At 42.6% G+C, this 23984-nt stretch overlaps 3 protein-coding genes and 1 non-coding gene across 4 annotated transcripts in view; 2 read left to right on the top strand and 2 right to left on the bottom strand.

The window, feature by feature from the left end:
* klf3 (Kruppel like factor 3 (basic)) overlaps nucleotides 1-8114 on the top strand; it is a 39912-nt gene extending 31798 nt beyond the window's left edge. The window contains exons 2-6 of the mRNA XM_010778043.1: nucleotides 1374-1434; nucleotides 1937-2483; nucleotides 3309-3435; nucleotides 5425-5591; nucleotides 6036-8114. Coding sequence (XP_010776345.1) covers nucleotides 1393-1434; nucleotides 1937-2483; nucleotides 3309-3435; nucleotides 5425-5591; nucleotides 6036-6217 — 1065 coding nt within the window. The 5' untranslated portion in view covers nucleotides 1374-1392 and the 3' untranslated portion in view covers nucleotides 6218-8114. The remainder of the gene's footprint in view (nucleotides 1-1373; nucleotides 1435-1936; nucleotides 2484-3308; nucleotides 3436-5424; nucleotides 5592-6035) is intronic.
* A 657-nt stretch (nucleotides 8115-8771) lies between these two features.
* On the bottom strand, nucleotides 8772-8843 carry trnap-agg (transfer RNA proline (anticodon AGG)). The gene has a single exon. It is a non-coding gene; the product is annotated as a tRNA-Pro (tRNA).
* Nucleotides 8844-9198: 355 nt separating this feature from the next.
* Nucleotides 9199-17473, top strand: fam114a1 (family with sequence similarity 114 member A1). The gene is made up of 14 exons (XM_010778056.1): nucleotides 9199-9244; nucleotides 9419-9501; nucleotides 11066-11437; nucleotides 11889-11973; nucleotides 12078-12304; nucleotides 12765-12899; nucleotides 13059-13211; nucleotides 13288-13486; nucleotides 14330-14415; nucleotides 15365-15607; nucleotides 15776-15915; nucleotides 16067-16139; nucleotides 16379-16432; nucleotides 16867-17473. Exons 1-14 carry the CDS (start codon nucleotides 9199-9201, stop codon nucleotides 16990-16992), a joined length of 2022 nt encoding a protein of 673 aa, XP_010776358.1. The 3' UTR covers nucleotides 16993-17473.
* Nucleotides 17474-18209: 736 nt separating this feature from the next.
* LOC104951361 (uncharacterized) overlaps nucleotides 18210-23984 on the bottom strand; it is a 108536-nt gene continuing 102761 nt past the window's right edge. Inside the window, exon 9 of the mRNA XM_010778001.1 lies at nucleotides 18210-18635. Within this exon, the coding sequence (XP_010776303.1) occupies nucleotides 18577-18635 (59 nt within the window). The 3' untranslated portion in view covers nucleotides 18210-18576. The remainder of the gene's footprint in view (nucleotides 18636-23984) is intronic.

Raw genomic sequence — 23984 nt, 5'->3', positions numbered from 1 at the left:
TCGACATTGAGAAACGGCCTTGGTCTGCTCCCCATCTTGAGTGTGTGTGTGTGTATGTCCAGCTGTGCGTGTGCTTGCATGTCTGTGTGTGCTAAGTTGTAATGGCCTGTGTTTCTGTCCATTTGTTAATAATTAAAGGCTAACTTGTCTCTAGACTGTGGACTTTAATCAGGTCACACGCACACAAACTCCCTCAGGGTAAATTCTTTGACAGTTCATGTTGCCTCAAGGCACTGCTGAACACACACATGCAATCACACTCACGCTCGTAAACACACTCATTTAGGAACAAACCAAAGTCATCGCAGCTGCACCCGACCATTCAAAGCCGAGGTAGCTGAAGCCACTCTTGAAACCTCACACGCTTTTGATCAAATCACTTGACAGGCCTTTAAAGGGTGTGTGTGTGTGTGTGTGTGTGTGTGTGTGTGTGTGTGTGTGTGTGTGTGTGTGTGTGTGTGTGTGTGTGTGTGTGTGTGTGTGTGTGTGTGTGTGTGTGTGAGTGTGTGTGTGAGGTCCTTTTAATGTCTAGTCTTTAACACTGGGCAGTTTTTAGCCTCATCACACCTGTGTCTCGTAGTCACATGGTCTGTCGTAAAGTTGTCTGTAATTGTTTGACTGTCAGACGAACGACTGAGCAAGAAGAGCTTCTGATTTACATGCTGAAAGTAGAGAGGAGGAGAACATGCGTCTATTGACTGCTGTGATTTACTGGAAGTGAGGCCGACAGCGCTCACACACACATTTCACACCTACACTTAACTACAGACCCTTGTCTAGCCTTTCCCTGTACTTTAGGCGATTTACTTTTCATCACTTCTCAAAGGCTCTTCAGTATTTTACGTTTAATGCCACTTGTCACTATACTTCCACAAGGAAATCTTGTACTTTTTACCTCACTTCATTTATTTGATAGCTATATTACCTTTTCATATTATTATATGCCATTTATAAAACCTAATAAGATTATACAAAACAACAATAAATATTGGCTGTTATTTCAAAGGTTTTAACTCCAAAAAGTGAAAAAGGTTTGAGGGGTCCAGCTTGAAATCACAATACAATCGGCCATAAGGGCCGATGTTTCTGCAAAATAAGTTTTTACTTATTTACTTTTATACTTAATGTGATAATACTCCGTACTTTTTCTTTTTTTTAGTTTGTAATGCTGTATTTCTAAAATAAATATATATTTGTTCTTTGGCTTAAGTAAGGTGTCTGAGTACTGCTTCCACTGTTGGCTTATGTTTGTCTTCAATGCTAAACCATACAGGACATCAAAGTAAACCAATATGATCAATAAGAGCATAAATGAGTTCTTATGTAATGAAATGTGTGTACTGATGGCTGTATGTGTGTGTTTTATCTTGTAGGAGCCTGGCCTGTGCAGCCATGCTGATGTATGATTACCCTCTGAAGGCAGACATGGAGACGGTAAGTCATATGTGTGTGTGTGTGTGTGTGTGTGTGTGTGTGTGTTTTTGTGAATGTTGCTTCGGGTGCGTGTGTTTTTGTGTGCTCACATCATGCCCAAACATGTTTTTGATGCTATACAGAAACTCTGACCTACACACACTCTCCTGTTACGTGTCTAGACATACTGGTTCTCACATTCCAGCTCTTCCTGGACAAACAGGCTGCTGTACAGTGACAATTTGCATACAATGGCTACACACATTGCCAGGCAGCAGGCTAATAGACACACACACACACACACACACACACACACACACACACACACACACACACACACACACACACACACACACACACTGAGGCATAACAGTTATCCGCTCCCCAACAGAGCTGGGTTTAAAGTTTTTGGCTGGCTGTAGTTGTTTGTGTGGCAGAAACATGTTTTCCCTGTTATTTAACGCAGAGCGGAAGTTTTTAACTGCTCTTTTGTCTGCTTCCTTCTGCTTCCTCTCTCTCACAGTCATTCTACTCTTCGTTAGTGAAAAACCCAGAGCAATACGGAGTGATCTTCTCCCACCCGACCCACCTCTACCACGCTTCACACATGCACGCCTTCACCCAGTCCCACGCCCCCAGCAACCCCACACACACCCAGCTGGAGCCCGTGGATCTGTCCGTCAGCAAGCGTTCCTCCTCCACCTCCTCTTCCTCCTCCCCTCCCTGCTCCTCAGCCTCCTCCCCGGCCTCCTCACGCAGCTCCCCGCCCTCCCCCTACAGCTCGGGGAGCCGTACCTCCCCCCGCTGCTCCACGCCGCACTCGCAGATGCGCTCCTCACCCTCCCACGTTCTCCAGCAGCACACTCCCTCCCTTCCTTACCCCACCATGGTGGGTCCTCTGATCAGCTCAGGATCCGGAGTCATCCAGGGGTCAGGGGTCCTGGTGTCCCCGGTCATGGTGCCTCTGTCCGTCCTCTACCCCTCATCTCTCCACCTGCATCAGTCCATAATGGTGAGCCAAGCTGTCGCCAATGACGACGTCCATCATCGAAGCAGGGAGCACAAGCCAGGTGAACCCTTGTTTATTTTATTTTATTTAAGATGTCAATTCAGTTGATTTGAGCTTGAGTAACATTACATACTATACATGTTGCCAAAATGTTCTGACAAATGCAAATAGGTTTAGTTTCAGTTTCATTCAAAAAAATTGAGTAAAAGTAAAATTCGACACGACAGAATGGAGATATGTGAAATGTGACATCATGAAAACACGGTCTGAAGCTTCAGAATAGGACCCAGATAGTTTCTCAACTTTAGGTATTCTAACCCGTCATTATCTAAAAAAGTGCACATATTTTACAGTAACATTAGCAACCTACAAAACATTTAAGACTAACTAACGTCCTATAACCCTTACTAATATATAATCCTGCTTCTGTCCGAGGGTTGATGCAATGTATAAAAGTAAAAAATAAAAGTGACAAAAATGAAACAAATACAAGTCATCTGAGCATCCTACAGTTATAGCATCAGTCAGCAGGTCCTCGCTTAATTTTCTCAAAGTATATGTTTTGTTTCCTTAATTTCATTCCAAAAAAAGAATTCTCGTTAAATGAACAAATATTTTTACAAAAAATGTGACGTGCTTTTCATTTCCTCTGTTTTTAGAAAATCTATTTCACCAGATTCCTGTTTCTTAGGAAATCCATGTTTTGTTGTTCTGTTTTCTGTGGTCAGATGGAGTTCACTGAGATTCACAGAGTGAAACATGTCTGAATCACTGTTTTGTGATTGTGGCTCAAATGAAATCTTAATTTGATGTAGCCTATGAAATATGGAGATTATGTTAATGTGAATAAATCACGACCATACTGACCAATACTTTATATCCACAGTTCAAAATGGCAACATCCATGACCTGCACAGGCCAATCAAAAAGGAGCCTCGCTCTGAGCTCTCTCATGACTTTCACAGCAGCCATGAGATGAAATCATCAGTCATCAGGATACCACACGAATACGGGTGAGTGACTCTCGCACACATTTGGAAAGAAGCACCAAAAGTGTCATAAGATTCTACGTCTGCTTGAGCGCTTCCCCTTTATCTGTATATGGAAGTCGTGGTCAGAGGCTCCGACCTATCCATCTCTGTTCCTGTTGTGATCTTTTTAAAATTCAGGTGCAGTCCCAAAACTGTGACTGGATATTGTTTGAATTACAAAAAAGTAGGATTGAAATCAGGAAATATATCTATAAACAAAAAATATCACAAAGCAGTCACTATATATAACATTTAGCACATAGAAACTAGCTGCAAAAATTACAAGGAATTGTTGTCTTATCTTCCTTTTTTATTTATTCTATGGTAAAATTCACGAGTTAAAGATAAGATTTGAAGGATAATTCGGACAATCACAGTGCTAAGAGATACCGATTTAACCTACCATTAGTGTTTTTTTTTTTTTTAAACCAACGTTATCTATTATGCAAGAAATTCCCCAGAATCTTTTATTCACTTTTCTCTCGTCCTCTTAATACAACTGCTTGCCCTTCCCATTCTAGTCAGCCACACATATCAGCCACCTTGATCTTGTCATCCTCCACCTCTTCTCCCATCTCTCCTTTCTCTTTCTCTTCCCCTCCCTTCTTCCTTTGCTCAGAAATTCCTGTATTTTTTTATGAACATTGTTCAGCTTCTCCATGGATGTATAATAAGAGGGCTTCTCTCACTGCTTTCTGCCCTCCTCATCTCTTCCTGTTCCTCATCTCCTTCCTGTCTCCTCCTCCTCTTCCTCCTAACCTCCCATTGTCATCTGTTTTGGTTCCCAGAGTCTTCTACAAAATAACTGCTTCTCCTCAAATAAATAATTGCATGTCAGTTACACAGGTAATAGTCAGGGAATGATGCCAGTTAGTTCTTGCTTCTTGAGTGTGTGTTTGTGTGTGTCTGTGTGTATTTTTCTTCACTATAGTTGTCAAGGCGGTGGCCATCACAGGCCATTGTTGCCGTCGAAATCCTGTGAAGTAATTAGACCCTTAAGGAAGAAACAGGGTGTGTCTTTACCTGTCATCAGATCTTAAAACCTCTCACACCTCTCAAAAACCATGAGCAATGTAAATGTAGATGTGTCTGCAGGAGATAGGTCAACTTTGCCGTGTGTGTGTGTGTGTGTGTGTGTGTGTGTGTGTGTGTGTGTGTGTGTGTGTGTGTGTGTGTGTGTGTGTGTGTGTGTGTGTGTGTGTGTGTGTGTGTGTGAGAGAGAAAACGTGTCATGGGGGGGGGTTTCTGCACATCTTCTATGCAGAACTGATCTGTGAGGGATTCATATTTCAACACCAGACACCTGCTCTCAACTGCCACTTACACACACATACACACGCACACACACCCACCCCCCCCACACACACACACACAGACACACACACATACACCCATACACCCCTACGTTTATGATAGTGCGGGAAACAGATTAAAACATTTAAAATATGTTGTTTTTCGGTTATTATTTTGAATTATATTCTGTATTTAGTACTGTAACATTGAACATTTTCACAGAAAATATCTCAAACACACACAAACCTACACACGAGGTGCAGAGTATTAGACTCGTAATATTCTTGGGCTAGCTTAAGTTGGGTATTAGATGGAAAAAATTGATAGTTGAGTTGCAAAGTAGCATTTACTATTTCACAGTATAGGGAAGTCCAGAGCTTAATTTATTGCTGTAAATCAGCAGACGTTGTATCAAATTCCAGTGAATGAAAGCATGACAGGGGTGGCAAGACAAAGGAAAGGCGTGGTGGCATACAGGATAAGGCAGGAGGTGTTTTTTTTACTTCCTCACTGGTAGAATTTGTTATTGCATTGGTAAATCGCTACAACCAAATGACCCTTACATTAGATACGATTTTAACATGATAAAGGGGAACGCTGCTAAATGACAGCGGCTCCCTCTCCTGGTTAAATCATGTGAAGCAAGCACCTCTAACAAACTCTCTCTGTGTATCTCAGGTGTAACAACCCATCAGTAATAGTTCATTCGGGGGCAAAGCATCCTCTCCCTGCCGAGTCTCCTGACACACTGAAAAAGAGGCGAATCCACTGCTGTGACTTCAACGGCTGCAACAAAGTGTACACCAAGAGCTCCCACCTCAAAGCACACCGCAGGACACACACCGGTAAGAGTCACACACAAAAGGTACATTAAAACACTTATATCATCCTTTACCAGCACTGTAAGACCAATTTTACTGGGGGGGTCCATGCTGTGGCCAATTATTGAGAGTGGCACTTTTAATGTGGGACAAAAAGAAAATGTTTTGTTCAGTATACAATTATAGAGCAACCCTATAGAAACATGATTTTATGTTTTTGGTATTTGTTTTAATTACAAAATTTGTGTAGATAACAATTTGAAAAACAAAACAAAACTTCAGCTCAAGTTACAGCACAATCTTCACTGCAACAGTATCACAATAACATGGAATCCTTTTGCCGGGGGGAGGGGGCACAGGGGGGTCCAAGCTCAGTGTTACAGGGGCACTGGCCCCTGTTGGCCCCCTCCCCAGAACCGCCCATGTTTAAAAGCCCTTTTGCTGACCATCTTTTCTCCCTCTGTGCAGGTGAGAAACCCTACAAGTGCATGTGGGAAGGCTGCACGTGGAAGTTCGCCCGTTCAGACGAGCTGACGAGACACTTCCGCAAACACACAGGAGTCAAACCGTTCCAGTGCCCCGACTGTGAACGCAGCTTCTCCCGGTCGGACCACCTGGCTTTGCACAAGAAACGCCACCTCCTGGTGTGAAAAACTCAGAATCCCGGCAGCTTTAACAAAAAAAAACTTGTTGCTGGTTTTAACGTTGGACTGTACCACTGTGACTTATGGGGGGATCTTTAAAGAGTTTGCCTTACATGTTGGACTCCAGGGAGTGGGGAAATGTTCCTTCAGGGTGTGAATTAGGACCCTTTCAACTCAGTAGCTGGGGGTCCACCTATTAATCATGTAATCGTCACACCATCCTGCTTGCAGATTTCTCAGCAGCTTATTTAGACATGTTGAGAGAAACCAGATCTCTGATCAGGTGTGGAAGGCCCAGACACTCTTTAAAATAGAGGCAGCAGCCTCTCAGCTGGCCTGAGAGCAGCGCCCTCTTGTGGCTGCTAAACCTAACCGCATCTACACTCGCTCTGTTTAAGCCAGAAACAGCATGCTACTTTATACATCAGCTCACATTTCTCTACATATATTAAAGTAAAGATTGTACACACACGCGTTGTTTGCTAGCTAGGCCAATATAATGTGAAACTTTCCAGAATATATCATTCATATCACACCCATTGTGTATTGTGTCATACTTCAGCTTTTCATCAAAGCTGCTACCTGTGACATAATGCTAAGGCTAACTCCTCCTTCATGGACCGCCACATTAAAGCACCACACACCTCATCTGCCTCTACAAGCTTAAATCATGAAGTGACTCTAAATAAACAAACAGGTAGCTATTGCTCGCTTTCCCTTGTACATACATGCACATGTTAAAGGCACACACAGAAAGAAAACATGCACTTAATGAAAGCAGCCTGGGACTGGTGTGCTTTTGGTATTTGGGTTTGACAAAAAGGGGGGGACTGGATTGTTCATTGTTGGAGTTTCCAAGAGAAATGTGAAAGTTGCTGCACAGGGGCATTATTGTGTTTGTGAGGAAAAGACACCACTCGGTTGGTTTAAGGGTAGAAGCAATGAAATGTCTTATATCACGTTTATGTATCAATATGAACTATGTTTGGTTTTTGATGTGACACAATGGTAGCCTTTTTCTTTTTATTATATGACACGTTTATATGGGAAAAATACAAAGTACAAATCAGATACATTTGCTCTTTAAATGTGTGTGTTTTCAGGAGCAGATGACTATTATTCCAGCCTTCTCACAGGATATCTCCTTTTAAAGATTATGGCATTTAACAATATGTTTTCGTAACAGGTCATACCCAATATTTGTTTTACCATCCACACAATTTAAGAGCACAGATTTCTGTTTTTATAGCTTCTTGAGAAGAACAATGTTTTGTTCATAGCATCTTAGTACATGTTTCCAATGTGCACTTTATATATATGTATATATATATAAATCATTCCCAAAGCCAAACATTTTCTTATCACATCAGTTTTTCTATTCATTTATCTGCTGGTCAGTTTGATCAGAAACATCAGGTGTCTTTGTATTCATTTTCTTATCATTTAATACCATAAGAAGGTGTGATCCTTTAATTCACACACAGACAAACGCATGCACGCACACACATATACTGAATGGAGTGGCTCAACAGATCTGCTTTTTGCCCCTGGATATCTTTTGCAATTTTTGCTTGTACATGTTTTGTATTTCTGAAAACACTAGTTGTAATATATATATATATATATATATATATATATATTTTATGATTGATTATTAGACTGAAAGGGCAATTAAAGGTTTTTATTAAGCATGATTTTGATACTCTCATAATAATGGATATTATACATTTCTATAATGTTCTGTCTAATATAAACCCTATCTCTTTTTAATCTAAATGTTGGCAATTCAAAGGGAACATGTTAAAACTGTGAACATATAACTGTACAGGTCCATCTGCAATTTTGCATTTATTTTAAGACAGAATATTCATACCACTTAATAAACGTATTGATAATATTTGCAGAATGGAGTGCTGTGACTTACATTTTGTTTGTGGGTGTTTTGCTGGAACTGATGATGGAGTTGGTAGTTGATCGACTGAAGATTTGTTTTGTATCGCAGGTGACTTATTAAGCACAAATGAAAAGTTTGAAATGCTCCCGAATATAGCTCCTCAAAGTTCAATATTTCCTCTTTTTCATAGCTCATATTATATGTTATTACAAGAGCTAATAAACTTAATTATTTTATACACACAAAAACATACACACACAGGCAGCATCATCACCTGAAGAATATTATTAAAATAATAACAAATGATTAATATTGGTAATTGTAGGTATCATCAATAATTAAATCATTATAGAGGTTAGTAGTTATAGTCTTTTGAAAGTTGTAATATGATGTGATTTTTCACTATTTTGTGACATTTGATGATTATTCAAAAAATACATTTAGTGTTTTTTTTGTGGCTGTGAATATACAGCATTAAAGGACTCAACTTGCTTGTCATAAACATAGGTCATAATGCAATTATTTAGTTTATTAAAATGTTTATGTGTATATTATATATATATGTAACTTATATTTGCACTCACTCTTATTTTTTACAGCAACTGCTACGACGGAATACACTTTTACATAGACTAAAACGTTCATTGTTATCTGAAGAAAAAGAGTGGGCTCGTCCGGGATTTGAACCCGGGACCTCTCGCACCCTAAGCGAGAATCATACCCCTAGACCAACGAGCCGCAATGAGCTGAGGGCTGAATATAGGGTAATTAAAAATAATCAGTGCTTGAACTTGTGTCAATTTTTTATTGTGTTCTTCTTCATTATTACACAAGATAAGAATGGTTAAGCTTTTAGGCTGGTGGGAATTGCCAGCCCAGTGACAAATCCACTATTATGTGAAAACAACCAAGTCACATGCATCAAGATGATTCACCCCTCATTTCTGTCTTCGTTTAAAACCACCTCACTGTGTGCCTTCCTCTTTATTTATACAGCAAGTTGCAAATCAACTGCCATCAGGCGGATACTTTTGTTGTCGGAGCAAATAAAATATGTGAAATTATCAATAGATTTCAATGTGAGACTTTTTACATGTATACCCTGTCACTCAGTAAAGGCACCGGACGGAACGACAACGGTTACAAAGTAGTTGTTTCAGTGGAGCAGTGTCTTTAATAATGCACTGCTTAATAGCAAGTTGAATTGTTAAGCACTTGCTTTCTTCTTAGTGGAAGAAAACAGCCGTAGACAACAGTTGTTTCCAATGACTGTCTGTGTTCCTGAGGCAGTGAACTATCTTGTGTGACCATAGTCTTCGGAGCAGTGGTCACGTACCGGCCTGCCGACGTGGCGGGGCGGAAGAGGAGCCGCAGCCTGCTGGCACCAAGCAACCGGGTGAGCTGCACTGTCACTTTCACAAAAACAAAACTGTCTTTGAGCTTTATAACTTTTCTACTTTCTCTAACTGCAGCAGCCGACTGACACTAATGGGCAACAACACGGGCGTTTAAGTTTTGATACATTGTTTAACTTGTTAAAAAGGTAGAACTTGTAAATAAGATCATTAACATGCGAATAATAGTCTTATTGTCATACTTTCCATCTGAACAGTGGTCTTTGTTAAATGTCTGCTTAACATTGCTCTGTATGTCAACGTTGTTTACTAATGTGTTTAATAAGTGTTAAGAGAAGCAGGAGATGCATATTGATGGCAATATTAAATGACTGTTTTTGTAATTATCAGTTTATAGTTATGGGCTACAATTATAACTCTAAAAACGGTTTCGAAAGTTTATGGATACATTATTTTTGCTCCAGAGTAATGGAAACATGTTGTCATTTTATACTTAAAGTGCCGCATTCTGCAAACTCTTGTCTGTTTTAATGGATTGCTGTATATTGATAATGTCAACTGGTTTGTTTACTATTTTGTTTACTATTTTTCCCATTACATGTAGTTTGTGAACGATGACAGTGTTAAATGACATTTAACTCAAGACAAACTTCGCAGTGTTTAAAAACCATGATGACAGGGATGACAGTTATCATGTGGATGCAGATACAGCAGGCTAACACTATATGGTAGTGTTAAACCATGAAGCAATCCTTAATCACTGCCTTTGCACAATATTTCAGTTTTCTATACTACTAAAAATGTGCCTTTCACATAGCATGCATCAGGTATGAAATGTATAACAGCAGCTCATCCTTTATGATATTTAGGTTTTTATTCAATCATCAAACATTAGATATTGTATTCGATGGAAAACTTCTTAACCCTCTGCGATGCTTGAGTGGATAAAACACTAAAAGCACATTATCTACTACAGATTATACTAAATTGACAGATGCCCAAACCAGTTGGCAATTAGTTGCAGTTATTTCTACCTTGGTGATGTTGTTGAAATAAGGAGAAGTTTGGACTTTATTCTGAACCTTCACAGTGGAAGTGAGTCTAAAATATCTCTGTCCTCTCCCAGTGCCTCAAATACAGCCGTATTGAATTGATGTCTTTTGCTTGTCCTAAGCATTTGAACGTTGTGCTATTGAACCTAGTTACTTATGATAAGATGAACATTCACTATTTTGATTATCAATGTATCTTTTAAATCAAACAGTATTCAGCTTCTACTTTCTCCAATATGATCTAAAAATGTGTCTGTTTGTTTAATTGGTAATTAACAACAAACAAGATTATTCGTTGCATCAACAATTGAAATTGTGTTGTGAAAATGCAGGTAATATATTTATAAAATAAGTAACACAAGGTTGTCTGTAGTCATAAGCCAGTACATACCGATATTAGACTAACCTTGTCAGCTTTAATTAATGCTATATATTTTTTAAATGCAGATATGTGTTGTATTATGTAAGATGTGTAACATAGGAAACATAGATTTATAGAAGAGTACATCTTCATTTAACTAAAAACCACTAAAATCAATCTCTTCTCTTCCAGATCACCATGTCCCAGGCTGATACTGACCCCTTTGCTGACATCAGCTCTCCCCCCACTGAGCCCCTTCACCCCGACCCTGGATCCTGTCAGGATGTCCCAGCAGCCTTTGCATCGCCTCCAGCCTGTCTACAGCCTCCTCTGATTCCTGAGAGTTTTAATCTCCCGCGGTCCACCACTGAGGAGACGACCACAGAGGGCATGACCACCGAGACTAACCCTTCAGAGGGTCCGACCGAACAACCAGGGCCTGCTGCTGAGGGCCAGGTGATCATATGTGACCAACCAGAACCCGCCGCTGAGGGTCAGGTGATCTTGTGTGACCAACCAGTGAGCCTGGAGCCAGACGCAGAGGCTGTAAAGGAGGATGTGGAGGTTTGTTGCAATCATTTCTTTGGTTTCTTGTCATAAAGTGCAAAATATAACGTTTTAAGGCCAAACCTGTTTGTATTGCCAGAGTGACATAATACAAACAGGGATATTAACTAGACAAATAAAAAAAAAACTTTGAAACAGGCTTGCAAATATGCAAGTGTGTCATTAGTTGTATAAATAAATTGACCAGAGAAATGTCCAGGTACAGTATGTGTGATGAGGACATTTTTTTTGTTACTTGATTTTGTCACGCATCTCTTTGTTTTAAGTATACCTTAAACTAGAAATTGTGCCCTTGTGTTGGGCAGGACATATTAGAATTTCAAACAAAAAGCTGACGACACTGTACGTACATATTTTAATATTGGTGTTTTAAAAAAAAGTAAAATAAATATATACTGTATATCTCAAGGTTTTCCAGCTATTTATCTGTATGTGTTTATATCTGTAGAGCTCACTGCAGGAGACAGACAAAGGTTGGGGAGTTTGGAGTTCATGGGGAAAATCTCTTATTAACAGTGCCACCTCTTCAGTGGGTACGTCCTCTGCTCCTATTTCCTCATTCTTCTTCTTTCTTGTCCTTACCACTTTACAAACTCTTTTGATTTCCTGAGTCTTTACCTCATGTGTCTGTGTGCAGGTCAGAGCCTGACCTCGGTTAAAACCAAGGCAGGAGAAGCTCTGCGCCTCCACAAGACCTCAGTAGGAGAGGAGGCGCGAGAAGAGGAGGATGCAGTGGAGGAACAGAAGAATGATGGAGGAGAAGGTGGAGATCCTGAGCTGTCCGTCTCTGCTGAGTCTCCTGCTAGCGCTGCAGCTCCTGGGAGGGGCGTCTTCTCTAGCATCACACACGCTATGCAGAACACAGTGAGTGAACACACATTCACACACAATCATGTAAACAATTACCTGCCAGTGATTTCTGATTCAAATCTGCTAAGTTAAAAAATACGTTAGTTAATGCAAGTCAGAGTTTTGACTCACAAAGATATCTGCCATCCTTTTTTGGATTTCTTCTGCCCTAACTATGAATGGGTTCATAGCTAAGCTGAACACAAAAGAAAAGATGGACACAAAAGAAGATTGCAGAAAACAAATAGTCCACAAAAAAAGTATTTAGTGTATAATCTTAATATATCATTTAAACTTTTTCTATTATAGTCCATCATATTACAAAAAGTATTTTTCGCTTCATTATCTCAGTATCTGATCATTTCAGTTCAAGTCAAACTGTGGACTTCGTATCACTTTCATTATTCTTAAATATTTGTATTTCTATCTTTTTCAATTTCCTGTTTCTCTCTATGTGTATCTCTTGTCTCTTTAGGGTAAGTCAGTGATCAGTGGAGGTTTGGATGCTTTGGAGTTCATTGGAAAGAAGACCATGACTGTTCTTGCTGAGAATGACCCGGGTTTCAAAAAGACTAAGATCCTGATGCAGAAGACGGTGTCACTGAGTCAGGCATGTAGACACACTCTCAGAGCTCACATACAGACACTCAATATGTTTCCTTTTAAGAGATAAACAATGGGGTAAAACATGGATTTTGGTTTGGTGATATTCAGTTTAAATCCACATTTTGTATGCTGTTCTTTGAAGGTTTCCCTGTGATTTTTTTAGATGTTAAAGGAAGCCAAAGAGAAAGAACGGGCCCGCCTGGGCAACCAGCCAATCAGTGTGCCCACAGCTCACTATGGTATTCTGTTTGACGACTACCAGGGCTTGTCACATCTCGAGGCCCTGGAGATCCTGTCCAATGAGAGTGAGGCCAAGGTAAGGCACCAGTGTGAGGAGTGCTTTTAAGATACAGTCTTTTTTATCAAGTCATACACTCCATATCTGCTCCTAGGTCCAAGCCTTCCTCTCCTCCCTGGTGGAAGAGGAGCAGGACGAGGTAAAGAAGGAGCTGATCGTCATTAAGAATATCTTCATCAAGCGAGAGGAAGGTGAGGAAGAGGAAAAACAGGAAGAAGAAAAAGAAGAAGAAGGAGGAGAGATGAAGGATAACGGTGTTCTAAGTTCCCAATTACACTGTTCAACCCCCCTATGTGAGTGACCCAAACCAGCCGCCAGACCTGCTGGAGGTAGAGGCGGACCCTGAGCACTGACTCTGGATCTGCTGGCCATAATTTAATTTCACCTTTTAAATCTGTCAGAGGGACATGGGTCAGGAACAGAATTGATTTGACACATACTTAAAGTAACTAAAACATGTCAGCGTCAGATTGTGACATAACGTCGTGTCTGTCAGTGTCAACATACATAAACTAGTTTTCCTATTGGCAAAATCCTGGACAAATATTTCAACATTATGGCAACTGGAGGAATTTTGTTCTTCATCTACTGCTGTTTCTCTGTTTAAGTAATATGTTCTGCCAAAGTTGAATTTACTGTCAAGGGGGTGTCATGAGATGCCACTTGTCACATGCGATTTAAATGTAAAGTCACTGTGCGAGAGGGGCCCTCAGGCGATGTCACAGCAGAGCTCAAAGCAGACCATGTCCCTCCACCCTCAGGGTCTAACAGGGAGCCTGATCCAGTGTTGGTGTTCAGGGGCCACTGACACGTTTCTAACACATCGCCGATTCAAAACAAAACCCACATCAGATGAAGACATTGAATCTGCATGTGTGTGCCTTACACATTTAGAGCTGATTGTACTGATATATAAGAGTTGTAATTTATTTAGTACAAAAACATGAATCATAAGTGCACCAAATGTTGGTTGAGCTGTTTAGCTCAAGGCAGACAAAATGTTTATCGTTATGCTCTTAGCATGGGGGAAAACACTGCATGTGGCTTTGAATCTGCTCTCAATCCACAGTTCATGCGTCTATTAGTTTAACATGTGTGTGTGTGTGTGATTTTGTGTGATTCTGTATTTATGCCAGCGGCCGACGGAGAGGAGTTTTTGAGCGTCCTCACTGAGCTGCTGTTTGAACTTCATGTTGCTGCAACGCCAGACAAACTCAACAAGGTGAGAAATGCTTGAGCTGACGCACACACTTTGGATGAATGAATATTCATTCATTCTTTCATTCATTCCTTAACATTTTAACGTTTAATTATTCACATTCTCATATGTACATTTAAAGACTCGCTTTCATCGTTCCTCTTTTGCATACTGGCCTTGAAGTTGATGCATCTAAAATTCATCCTCGTGTGGAATGTGATTTTTATCAATATTTACATATATAACGACCAACAACCCAATTCACAAAATAAACACACAATCTTAAACATGGAAACCACAAAAAACTAATGAAAAAGCATTTCAAAACTAAATGATTTAAATTACCTAATTGTGTTGATATTATCTTAATTGTTACTTGTTCTACATCAAACAGAAACTAACTCTTTATGTTCAGTTCATCTTTTTCAAACAACCTTTATCCTAAACAAATAAACACAGTTAAGGGCTCAATGATTCTGGCCTCAATATTCACTGGTGGTTTCTGCAGTTTTTGTCCTATGTTCTATCCTAAAGGTTAGATTTCCCATTAAACCTCTTTTAATGTTATGTACTCACAGTATATTTTTCAAAGCTCTATTCTGTCAATTAAAGAAGCATTCTGGGAAATGTAACAAAACACTTGAAGTCTATCAGAGAAAATCATTTTCTATAAACCCCCTTAATTAACTTACTTTCAACTTTAATTAAAATTTAAACTGCACTCTGAATAAATCTCTTCAGAGAGAATTGCCTAATTTCCCTTCCAATTGTACTAGATATTTGGACACGTACACATACTAATATTAACATCTACTCTCTCCTGCTGCAGTCTTAGACCTAAAAATGATCACCTTTTGAAGTCCTTCTGCATATTCAAATTCACATTTATAGAACCCACATTAGCATATCATCGTGTATACGCATCTCATTAGCATATATCAGGACTGAGATCTCTCTAATTATGCACATGAAGGCTCGAATGAGGGCCCAGGATTGGGTGAGCGAGGTGGAACAGCCTGTCACTACGGAGACGGTTGACAGGGAAACGCCACAGGACCAGCCAGCAGGAGAAGCCTTACCTGGAGAAAACGAAGTGGAGGAGGAGGAGGAGAAGAAAGACGGAGAAGAGCATGTGGAGAAGAAGAGCGAGGGGGAGGAGGTGGAGGGAGGAGAGGAGGAAAAGAAGGAGAAAGAGAACGACCCCAGATCTGTAGAGGTGAGGTGAACTCAACAGTGTGACTCTAAACAGCAACATTACAGACTTTATACTCTGTTCTTTTAATGCCACCTTCTTTTTCACCTGCTATCACGAACAGATTTGATTTGATTCAGTTATTCTTTGTATATGTGTTTATGTGCTTTTCTCCTCCTGCTCCCCCTGCAGGCTGTCTACCTGTCATCAGTCAGCAGTCTTGCAGAAGTGACGGCTCGCAGTATCGAGCAGCTCCACAAGGTGGCAGAGCTCATCCTCCATGGCCAGGACCTGGAGAAACCAGCCAGAGACCAGGCACACATCCTCACCAGGTGTGTGTGTGTGTGTGTGTGTGTGTGTGTGTGTGTGTGTGTGTGTGTGTGTGTGTGTGTGTGTGTGTGTGTGTGTGTGTGTGTGTGTGTGTGTGTGTGTGTCCTTTCTTAAAGGGAGGGCAATTTGCTAAAATCTTCATTTGTATTCCAGGTTGACATGTGCCATGTGTAAGGAGGTGGAGTGTTTGGCCAAGAAGTTCTCTGATACGCTGCTTCTTGTTGGGGTAGGTGAAAGGCATAGTTAGTAGGCTTGTTTCTCTCCAAAATGTCATAGGCAGAAGTAGATAAACAAACCACAAATACAGCATAAATGTTTTTTTTCTTTTCAAAAGATCTCTAGAAAGGGCCACAACCTACACATTTGTTTAATCTTTGTAGTTCTTTATGATTCATGATTGTTATGAAAATGTACAACCAGTAAACTAAGTGTCATCCTCCTTCTGCTTCTGTCTCCCTGTCGCAGGGCCAAAGGAAAGCAGAGGAGTTGAATCCGCTGGTAAACGATGTGCTTTTAGAGGTGAGATGCAGTCCTTTGTCCTTAGATGATCTTGAATATAATTGACAATGAATGAAATGAATGCTGTGGTAAGCTCAGCGTGAAGATGACTGCTGTAAGTGTGTGGTAATTGATCATGTTTAATGTGTTAATAGGGAATGAGGTGAGCTAACCTTCAAAGGATAAAGATCTGTTTGAATAAATTCACAAGGTGTTCAATATATTAATGATGCTCAAAGTAAATTATGTTTAATAATTTCAACCTCAAATACCTATTCTTACTATTTTTTTTTTAATGTTCTGTATGATTTAAATACAGCTTTAAACTATACCCTAAACCACTTATTAAAAAGTTAAAATCATTGAATTTCTGATGATGATGATGATGATGATGATGATGAGGATGATGATGTAGTTAGTGATGTTTATGGTGTTCCTGGATTTCCTGTCTGCAGGGCTCCAACAGTACCAACTACATTGAGAATGCATTGCAGCTGCTGCTGCCCGTTCTGCAGATCTCCCACATCCAGAGCCAGCAATGTCGCTCCAATTCAGAACCATCAGCGCAGACACAGCACTAACAGACACACACACACACACACACACACACACACACACACACACACACACACACACACTCGCCAAATGCTCACCTGCTCGCCTTAATGTATCTATTGTTGTACAGAAAGTATAGAGAATAGATTATTTCAGATTAAGAGCTTTAATCCACATCCCATGCCATCGCTAAAGGCCAAAGATGGTTTACACATACGTAATATCATTTTGAAGATAACAGTTTAACATAATAGACACTTGTAAAAATGACCCATGTTTGACGTTATTTTGACTCAGCATATATTTTTCTTTGAGGACACTAACTGACTTGTTCAGAGCTTATTCAAGCAAAGCTACTACTCAATCTGAAAAAAGATGTTTCTGTGTCGTCTCCAAAAACTGAACCAAAAAAAAACGAACTGTATGAAGGGACTCTACGTTAATTTAAGCTTTCTTTGCACTACTTATGGTTCTTTGTGATTTCAATATAAATACCATTGACTTACACTAGGGACATGTCTGTTTGGCTGAAATGTTCTTTGAATCTAGTTTGAGGCAAAATGCCAGTATTAGTGATTATACACAACACATTTAGCTTGTTTCTTTATTTGTTTTTTGTATGTTAAATGATATGAAGTACCACTCTTATTCGGTTTGATTTGACACAGATCTGTGCTTCATACTTTAAATGAGAAAATATTAAGTTCACCTGCGTTATTTTCTATACCTTATTGTTATACTAAAGATGTAATGTAAATGAATTCATCTCTAATTATGTTTTGTTATGCTGCTATATTTAGTAATAGTTATATACTGTAGTACAAATAGTTTGAGTTTCGATTTATTGGGGATTTTTGTTTATTAGCTTTCTTGCCTCTTGAGAGTTAGCTGAGAGGTTCGAAACCACTCTCCTCATCTGACTCTTGGAAAGAAAGAAACAAATGTCACTCAAATGTTTACCTTTATCTTAATAACTAAATTACATAACATGACTACTGCTACTGAACATCTTGAAGAACACATTAGCCAAAACATTTGAATTAATCTTGTCCTCCTTGTCCACACTTCTGGATCCCAGGAGGTAAACATCTCAAACAGTTTCAAAATTATTATTATTCCCCTTTTACTTCAAATGTAAAGTTTTAGCAGCCATTCCAAGATGCTCACGGCATATCTGTTCTTTAATATCCAGTGTTAAATTGTCTCTTAGCTTCAAGCCATTTCTCCTTTTCTGCTGCTTCCCTTTTTTGAGATGCATTGCAGGCACGAAAGACATTAAGCAAAGAAATGACTGTCGTAATGTTTTAACTCTTTCAGCTTCATTCAGATGAGATTAGGCTGTGCAACAGCCCTGCTTCTGCCTTAGAATACAAAATGATTTGTAATGTGAAATGAAAAGTCACTTATTTAAGTTTGGAGAGCTTACTAATATATTGTGATTCCCTTCTAATAATAATGCCATTAGACTGTCAAAAATAAATGTTTAACTTCATATTCATGTGTCTCAGATGTTTTTATTTTTACCATTAAGGTGGCTGGTAATTAAAGCTGTCCTTTTTCATTTGTGTCCAACACACTCTCAATAAGCTCTTCTGGCTGCTCCTCTGTCATCAGGTCTGCTCCTCTGATAATGAAGACATGAAGGGATGGTTGCGATGATGAAGATTTGCTAAAGATAAACAAAAAAGAAAGATAAGTGTTAGATAACAGGATAAAGAGTCAGAGTGGGTGACCTGAACTCCCTAAATGAGGTATATTTGATGGCTACAGTAGTTAGTTGAAGTATAATCATTTTTAATATAAATATACACAAGACATCAATCAAATTAAGAAAGACAATAAAAATGGTGCAAGTTCAGGAGCCCCTATTGTCGAGACGAAGGTCAATATTAAAATAAAGATAATATCTGATAAAAACGGTGAAGGGCAAATTCTAAATATGGCTCCAGTCCAGCAGGTGGTGGTAGGGAGCCTAACATCTGTGGTTCCACTATAGAGATGCACCTGGAGATGCACACTCAGCAGAGGACAAAATACAGAAACACTTTTAACTGTGAGTAGCAGAGAGGAGAGGATTGACTCCAGGATTCACCCAAAGACACTGCTGGTAATATTTCTAAATATATTTATCTGGTTTGAAGATAAGTTTGATGAAGAAGATTGAATTGAATAATTATTTCTAGTTAGTCTTACAAATTATTAATTTAAAATATAAGAAACTGGAATTAATTTACTTTGTTGAGATGAATTTACTTTTGACATGAAATGTTAAATTGTCACTTGATTTACATTTAAAACCATAGAGCAGAAATTAGAGTGCATGTTTAAGTATGGTATGTTTTTCATTTAAAGGTTTTATTTGGCTAAATTGTTCTAAGTTGATGAAAGTGTGTTTCGTATTTTTTAAAGGTTTTCAACCTAAAATGTAAATGATGCAACATGGAAGCTAAATGAAGCTCCACGAAGCTAAAAGAACAATACATGATCTCAAATAAAAAGAAAAGAGGGTTAAGGGTCAAGATTTGAGTTGTCCCGTGTGTCCTTTTGGAGTGAACAAGCCATTTTCAAGTTTAGGCAGGAGTCAATCAACCAAACCCAATCAGAACTTGACACCTATTGATGACACTATTATCGGTTAAAGCTATCAAGTTTATATAAATGTTTTATATTTGATATTTATTCCAAATGGATTTAAAAAAAAATGTACGGCATTGTTAAAGCAAATCCATCTAGCTTAATTAATCACTGCACCACCCGGCGAGCCCACTCTGTGACTCAAACCAAACGCACCTTTAATGTCGCATCATTCACAGGTGCGTGCAGGTTTGTTTAGCTAACAAGCTAACATGCTAATGTGGTCATCTTCCAGGTGTTCTATTTCTTATATGGCGTAGCTCTCTAAGGCTATCGCTATTGGGTAATCCCCCTGCGCCCCCGCGCAGCACTGAAACACTTGTAGTCCACGCCCACCCGCAAGGTGGGCCCCACCCTCGGTCTCCCTTCCGGTATAAATAGGAAGGAGGCCCGACAACCTGCTCCCTCTTTTCTTCAGCAAACCACGGCAGTTACTGAAGCACAGAACTAAATAAATTGATCATCATGAGCAACAACTGCGTCCGAGATTGTCCCTCATGTGGCTCAGGATATATCATGAGCTAGGACCAGCACGCAATGTGCGAATCCTGCCTGGGGCCAGAGCACGCGAATGCGGCTCTCAGCCAGCAGGTCGCTTGCTTACATTGTGCCCGTCTCCCATCAGCCGACAGGAAGCGAAGAGCGGACGCTCTAGCTGCTGCTGCCGAGGAGGAGGATTGGCCCGTCCAGGAGCACGTGGACGGCAGCATGTCCCTGGAGCCGAGTGCCGGGCAGGAGTCGGACGACTCCTACCCGGTCTCCCTCCATGGTTCACCGTGCGGTTCTCCCCTCCCTCCTCTGAGTCGGAGCAGGGTGCTGGTTTGGCGGCCGAGCCCGCGGTCCCCTTCTCCGTTGCCATGGCGCTGCCGGCGTTAGGTGGCATCATGGTGGAGCTGCCGGAGATCATCTGCAGGGCGGCTGCCTGCAGAGGTCTCCCCGTTCCCCTAGGTCGGGAGAGGGTGGCTCTGGACGACATGGCTGGAGTTTTTTCCCGGGTTCAGATGGGCAGGAGTGATCCGTGCTTCCCCGCCATTAGGAGGTACCAGGAGGGGGCGGCGGCGAACCCGAGGACCCTGAGGGCTCCGGTGTCCACCTTTGTTCCCTTCACTAAGGTGGAGGGATTCACGGAGGATGGTTTCCCAACCACCCCCTCTCTGGAGCCGAGCCTGACGGCGTTCTTTGGGGTTAGGCAGGCCAACATGATCGCCGGACGGCGCCCTACGTTGGCATCCCCCAAGGACCAGTATGTCGCCCGCCATCAGTGTGCTTTTCAGGCTTCGGCGGCGGCGAACAACATCGCGTTGCTGTCCAACTCGGTGGTGACGCTGGCGGAGCGATCCGCCACCTTGGCACCAGAGGAGGCGGAGGAGATCGGTAAGGCAGCCAGGACGGCGCTCACGCTGTGCGCGTCCGTGGCTGTCTCCCAGGCGAGGATCGCTGCGTGGATGACGCAGATCCAGCTCCACCTCTGGCTGCAGCAGGCGGCTGTCACAGAGCCAGCCAGGAAGGTTTGCCCACAGCAACCGCAGCCGAGGCGTCAGACTCGTCCGTCGGCGGCGGCAGGGGCGCCGTCCCGCGTCTCCGCCCCCCCCATCAATAGGGTCAACGGAGAGTGAGGTATTCCCGCTCGTCGTCTGCTCCACGAGAGCCTCCGAGGAAGCAGAGCCGGTCTTGACGGGTTGGGGGGGATTGTGAGGAAAATAAAGAAAGCTCATTTTCCAACCTTTTGTCTGAGTCATCAGTATCAAATGTGTCTCACATATCCCCCACTCTGTGTAAACCAGCTGCCTATAACCGTTAATAGCAGTTAATAGCCAGCAGTGTTCGTTACAAGAGCCTGCAGTTTTTAATCTATCGGTTAATAAGCTGCAGAGCTCGTTAACTAAGCCAGCTGCCTCCAATCTGAGGCAGCAGGGCTCGCTGCAGAGGCCTGCTGGTTTTAACTTTTTCGGTTATTAAACCGCAGAGCTCGCGGCATTCCTCTGTCCGAGATACGCCACCTACACACGGTCACAATAAGCCCATGAGCGCCGTTGTAACGCCTCATGTGGACGTCACTGCACACACCTCCACTCATCCCATGAGCGTGTATGCGCCTCATGATGAGGGTCGGAGTGAAACGCAGCGTGTGGAGGCTTCCTCGCAGCCCTTTCGCTCGAGGCCCACCTTGGGTTGCATCACGGGCAGCGGCGGCGAGGGCTCTGGCGTGGCTCGTCGTCATGACGACCACAACACATCTCGAGCATGTGCGTCCGCTCTCAGAGTGTTTCTGAGAGTGGCAGCGCGTGTGTCTGATGGACAGATGGATGAGCAGGCTGATCAGCAGGAGGGTACACCTTACAGTTCGCCTCCCCCCCCCACAGTTTTCAATGGATACAGGGAAGACACGGCCGTCATCCGGGAACAGTGTCTTGCGCTCCAGTCAGAGCGTACAGAGAACTCTCCTGTTGAAAGAGGCTATTCCGAGGGTTCCTCAAGGGAAGAAAGATCAGGGTATTACTTCCCGCTTATTTTCTTATCCCGAAAAAGGACAGGCGCGGATGAGGACCCATACTCGATCTATCAGCTTCAACGATGGCGATAATGAAAAGGCCTTTTCACATGCTGACGATCAAAAGGGGTGCTGGAGTGTGTTCACAAGGAGGGACCTGGTTCACCTCTATAGACCTGAAGGATGCATACTTCCAGCGTTTACCCATCCATCCTCCACAACACAGGAAATTCCTGCGGGGGCGGTTTTCATTCCAGGGAATATCGTACCAGTACAACCGGTCTGTCGTCGTTATTCCCGTGGGCTGCCTAGCACCTTTTCAAAGTGGGTGTAGAGACGGCGCTGCAGGGGGGTCGGCGTACCAGGAGGGGAGGGGATGAGAGGTACTGTTTTACCTGGACGAGCCTGCTGCTGATGAGGCTCGCTCCAGGGAGGAGAGTTGCGTTACAGACGGTACCAGCTCAAATCGGCAGTCGTGTCAAAGCGTGGGTTTTCATAAGGGTTAAGAACGTGGAAAAGAGTAGCGGCCTGCGTCCCTCCAGGGGTGATTATGGGGTTACCGTGGGTGGTTGAATTAAACTCAGCCGGGCGCGGATTGGTGAGAGCTCGGGGCGACCTCGGACGGGCGAGAGAGGTGGAGACACTGACAGCGTCTCGCTTCGACGCGGTCACACCCCGGGTCGAGGGGGGCGTGGGGGGGGGGGTGGACAGCGCGCTCTCCGTGATGCAGCGCTTGGCAGATGGGCAGGCGGGGGTGTCAGCGGGGGTGTGGGAGTTGATTCCCCTGGGTCTCCTTCACATGAGAGACTCCAGATGGTGGCTTTATTCGGCGCGTACGCGATGAGGCCCGGTGGGCTGGAGGCGAGAAGAGCGTGGCGGGATGTGCCATCCCTGCCTGGTCCGGGGGTGGGTTCAGACTGGAGAGGGCCGTGAGGAGAGAGAGTCCGCGCGACGTCCTGGTCAGCGGGGGGGGGGTGTGGGCCTGGCAGGATTAGCGTCAACATGTTCGGTGGTTCAAGACGGCAGTGCTGCCTTGCCAGGTGGGAGAGAGCGGTGGTAGTGTCGCAGGAAGTGGGGAACAGTGGGGGCCGGCGTCACATGTCGGGCGTCGCACGTGATAACGTGCTGAATTGCTCGTCGGGCGTTACGAGAGGTGAATTGCAGCGATTGTTGCCGCTCGTTGCTGCAGGAATGCAGTCATGGTAGGTGATTCGCAGCAGGACAACATGAGCAACAGCGGAGCCGTAGCGATCAATCGCGCAGGGCGGAGTGACGCTCGATCGCAGGGGGCGTTCTTGCGTTCTGCGTTTGTCAGTCTTACGCATTGGTGGCCGGCCTGGAATACTTGCAGGGCCAGAGGTGCGTGTAGTGTGTAGGGGCGGGGAGGTGACGGGGTGGCCACCGAGGTCTGTATGGCGGGAGATGCTGTATCAGAGATTCGCGTGGAGTTGTGGTTATGCGAGGGCGTTTGGTACTTAAAAACAGATAAGGGGATGTGAAGTTATCGTAGGGGTGGAGCTGTGGAGAGAGTTGCGATGGTGTGGACGTGTGCGAGTGTGTGCGCGCTAGGTATGGTAGAGTTTCTGTGGGTTTCTGTCAGAGGGGGTAAAGTGAAGGCCGCGAGAGCCCGAGCTGGCTGATAATCGAGCGACGCGGTGCGTCGAGGTCGTGTTTCTGACTGTGATGGTAGGTGAGATTGAGCCAACTATTAGGGGCGAGACGGCGAGTAATCCTGCGTTTATGGCCTGGACCATTGTCGTTGAGTAACTTTTGAAGTACTGTTACTGAGCGGACTACAAAACATTAGTCAAAAGCTCGCGAGCGAGAAGACCGTAGTCTGTTGGAGTGCTATAGCCATGAATTTTGGGGTTTTTAAGGAAGAGATTCCACCAA

Source organism: Notothenia coriiceps, unplaced genomic scaffold (assembly GCF_000735185.1).
Source record: "Notothenia coriiceps isolate Sejong01 unplaced genomic scaffold, NC01 NC01_scaffold00018996, whole genome shotgun sequence".
Classification (NCBI taxonomy): domain Eukaryota; kingdom Metazoa; phylum Chordata; class Actinopteri; order Perciformes; family Nototheniidae; genus Notothenia; species Notothenia coriiceps.
Note: the sequence above shows the minus strand (reverse complement) of the source record. Positions and strands in the feature narration are given on the sequence as shown.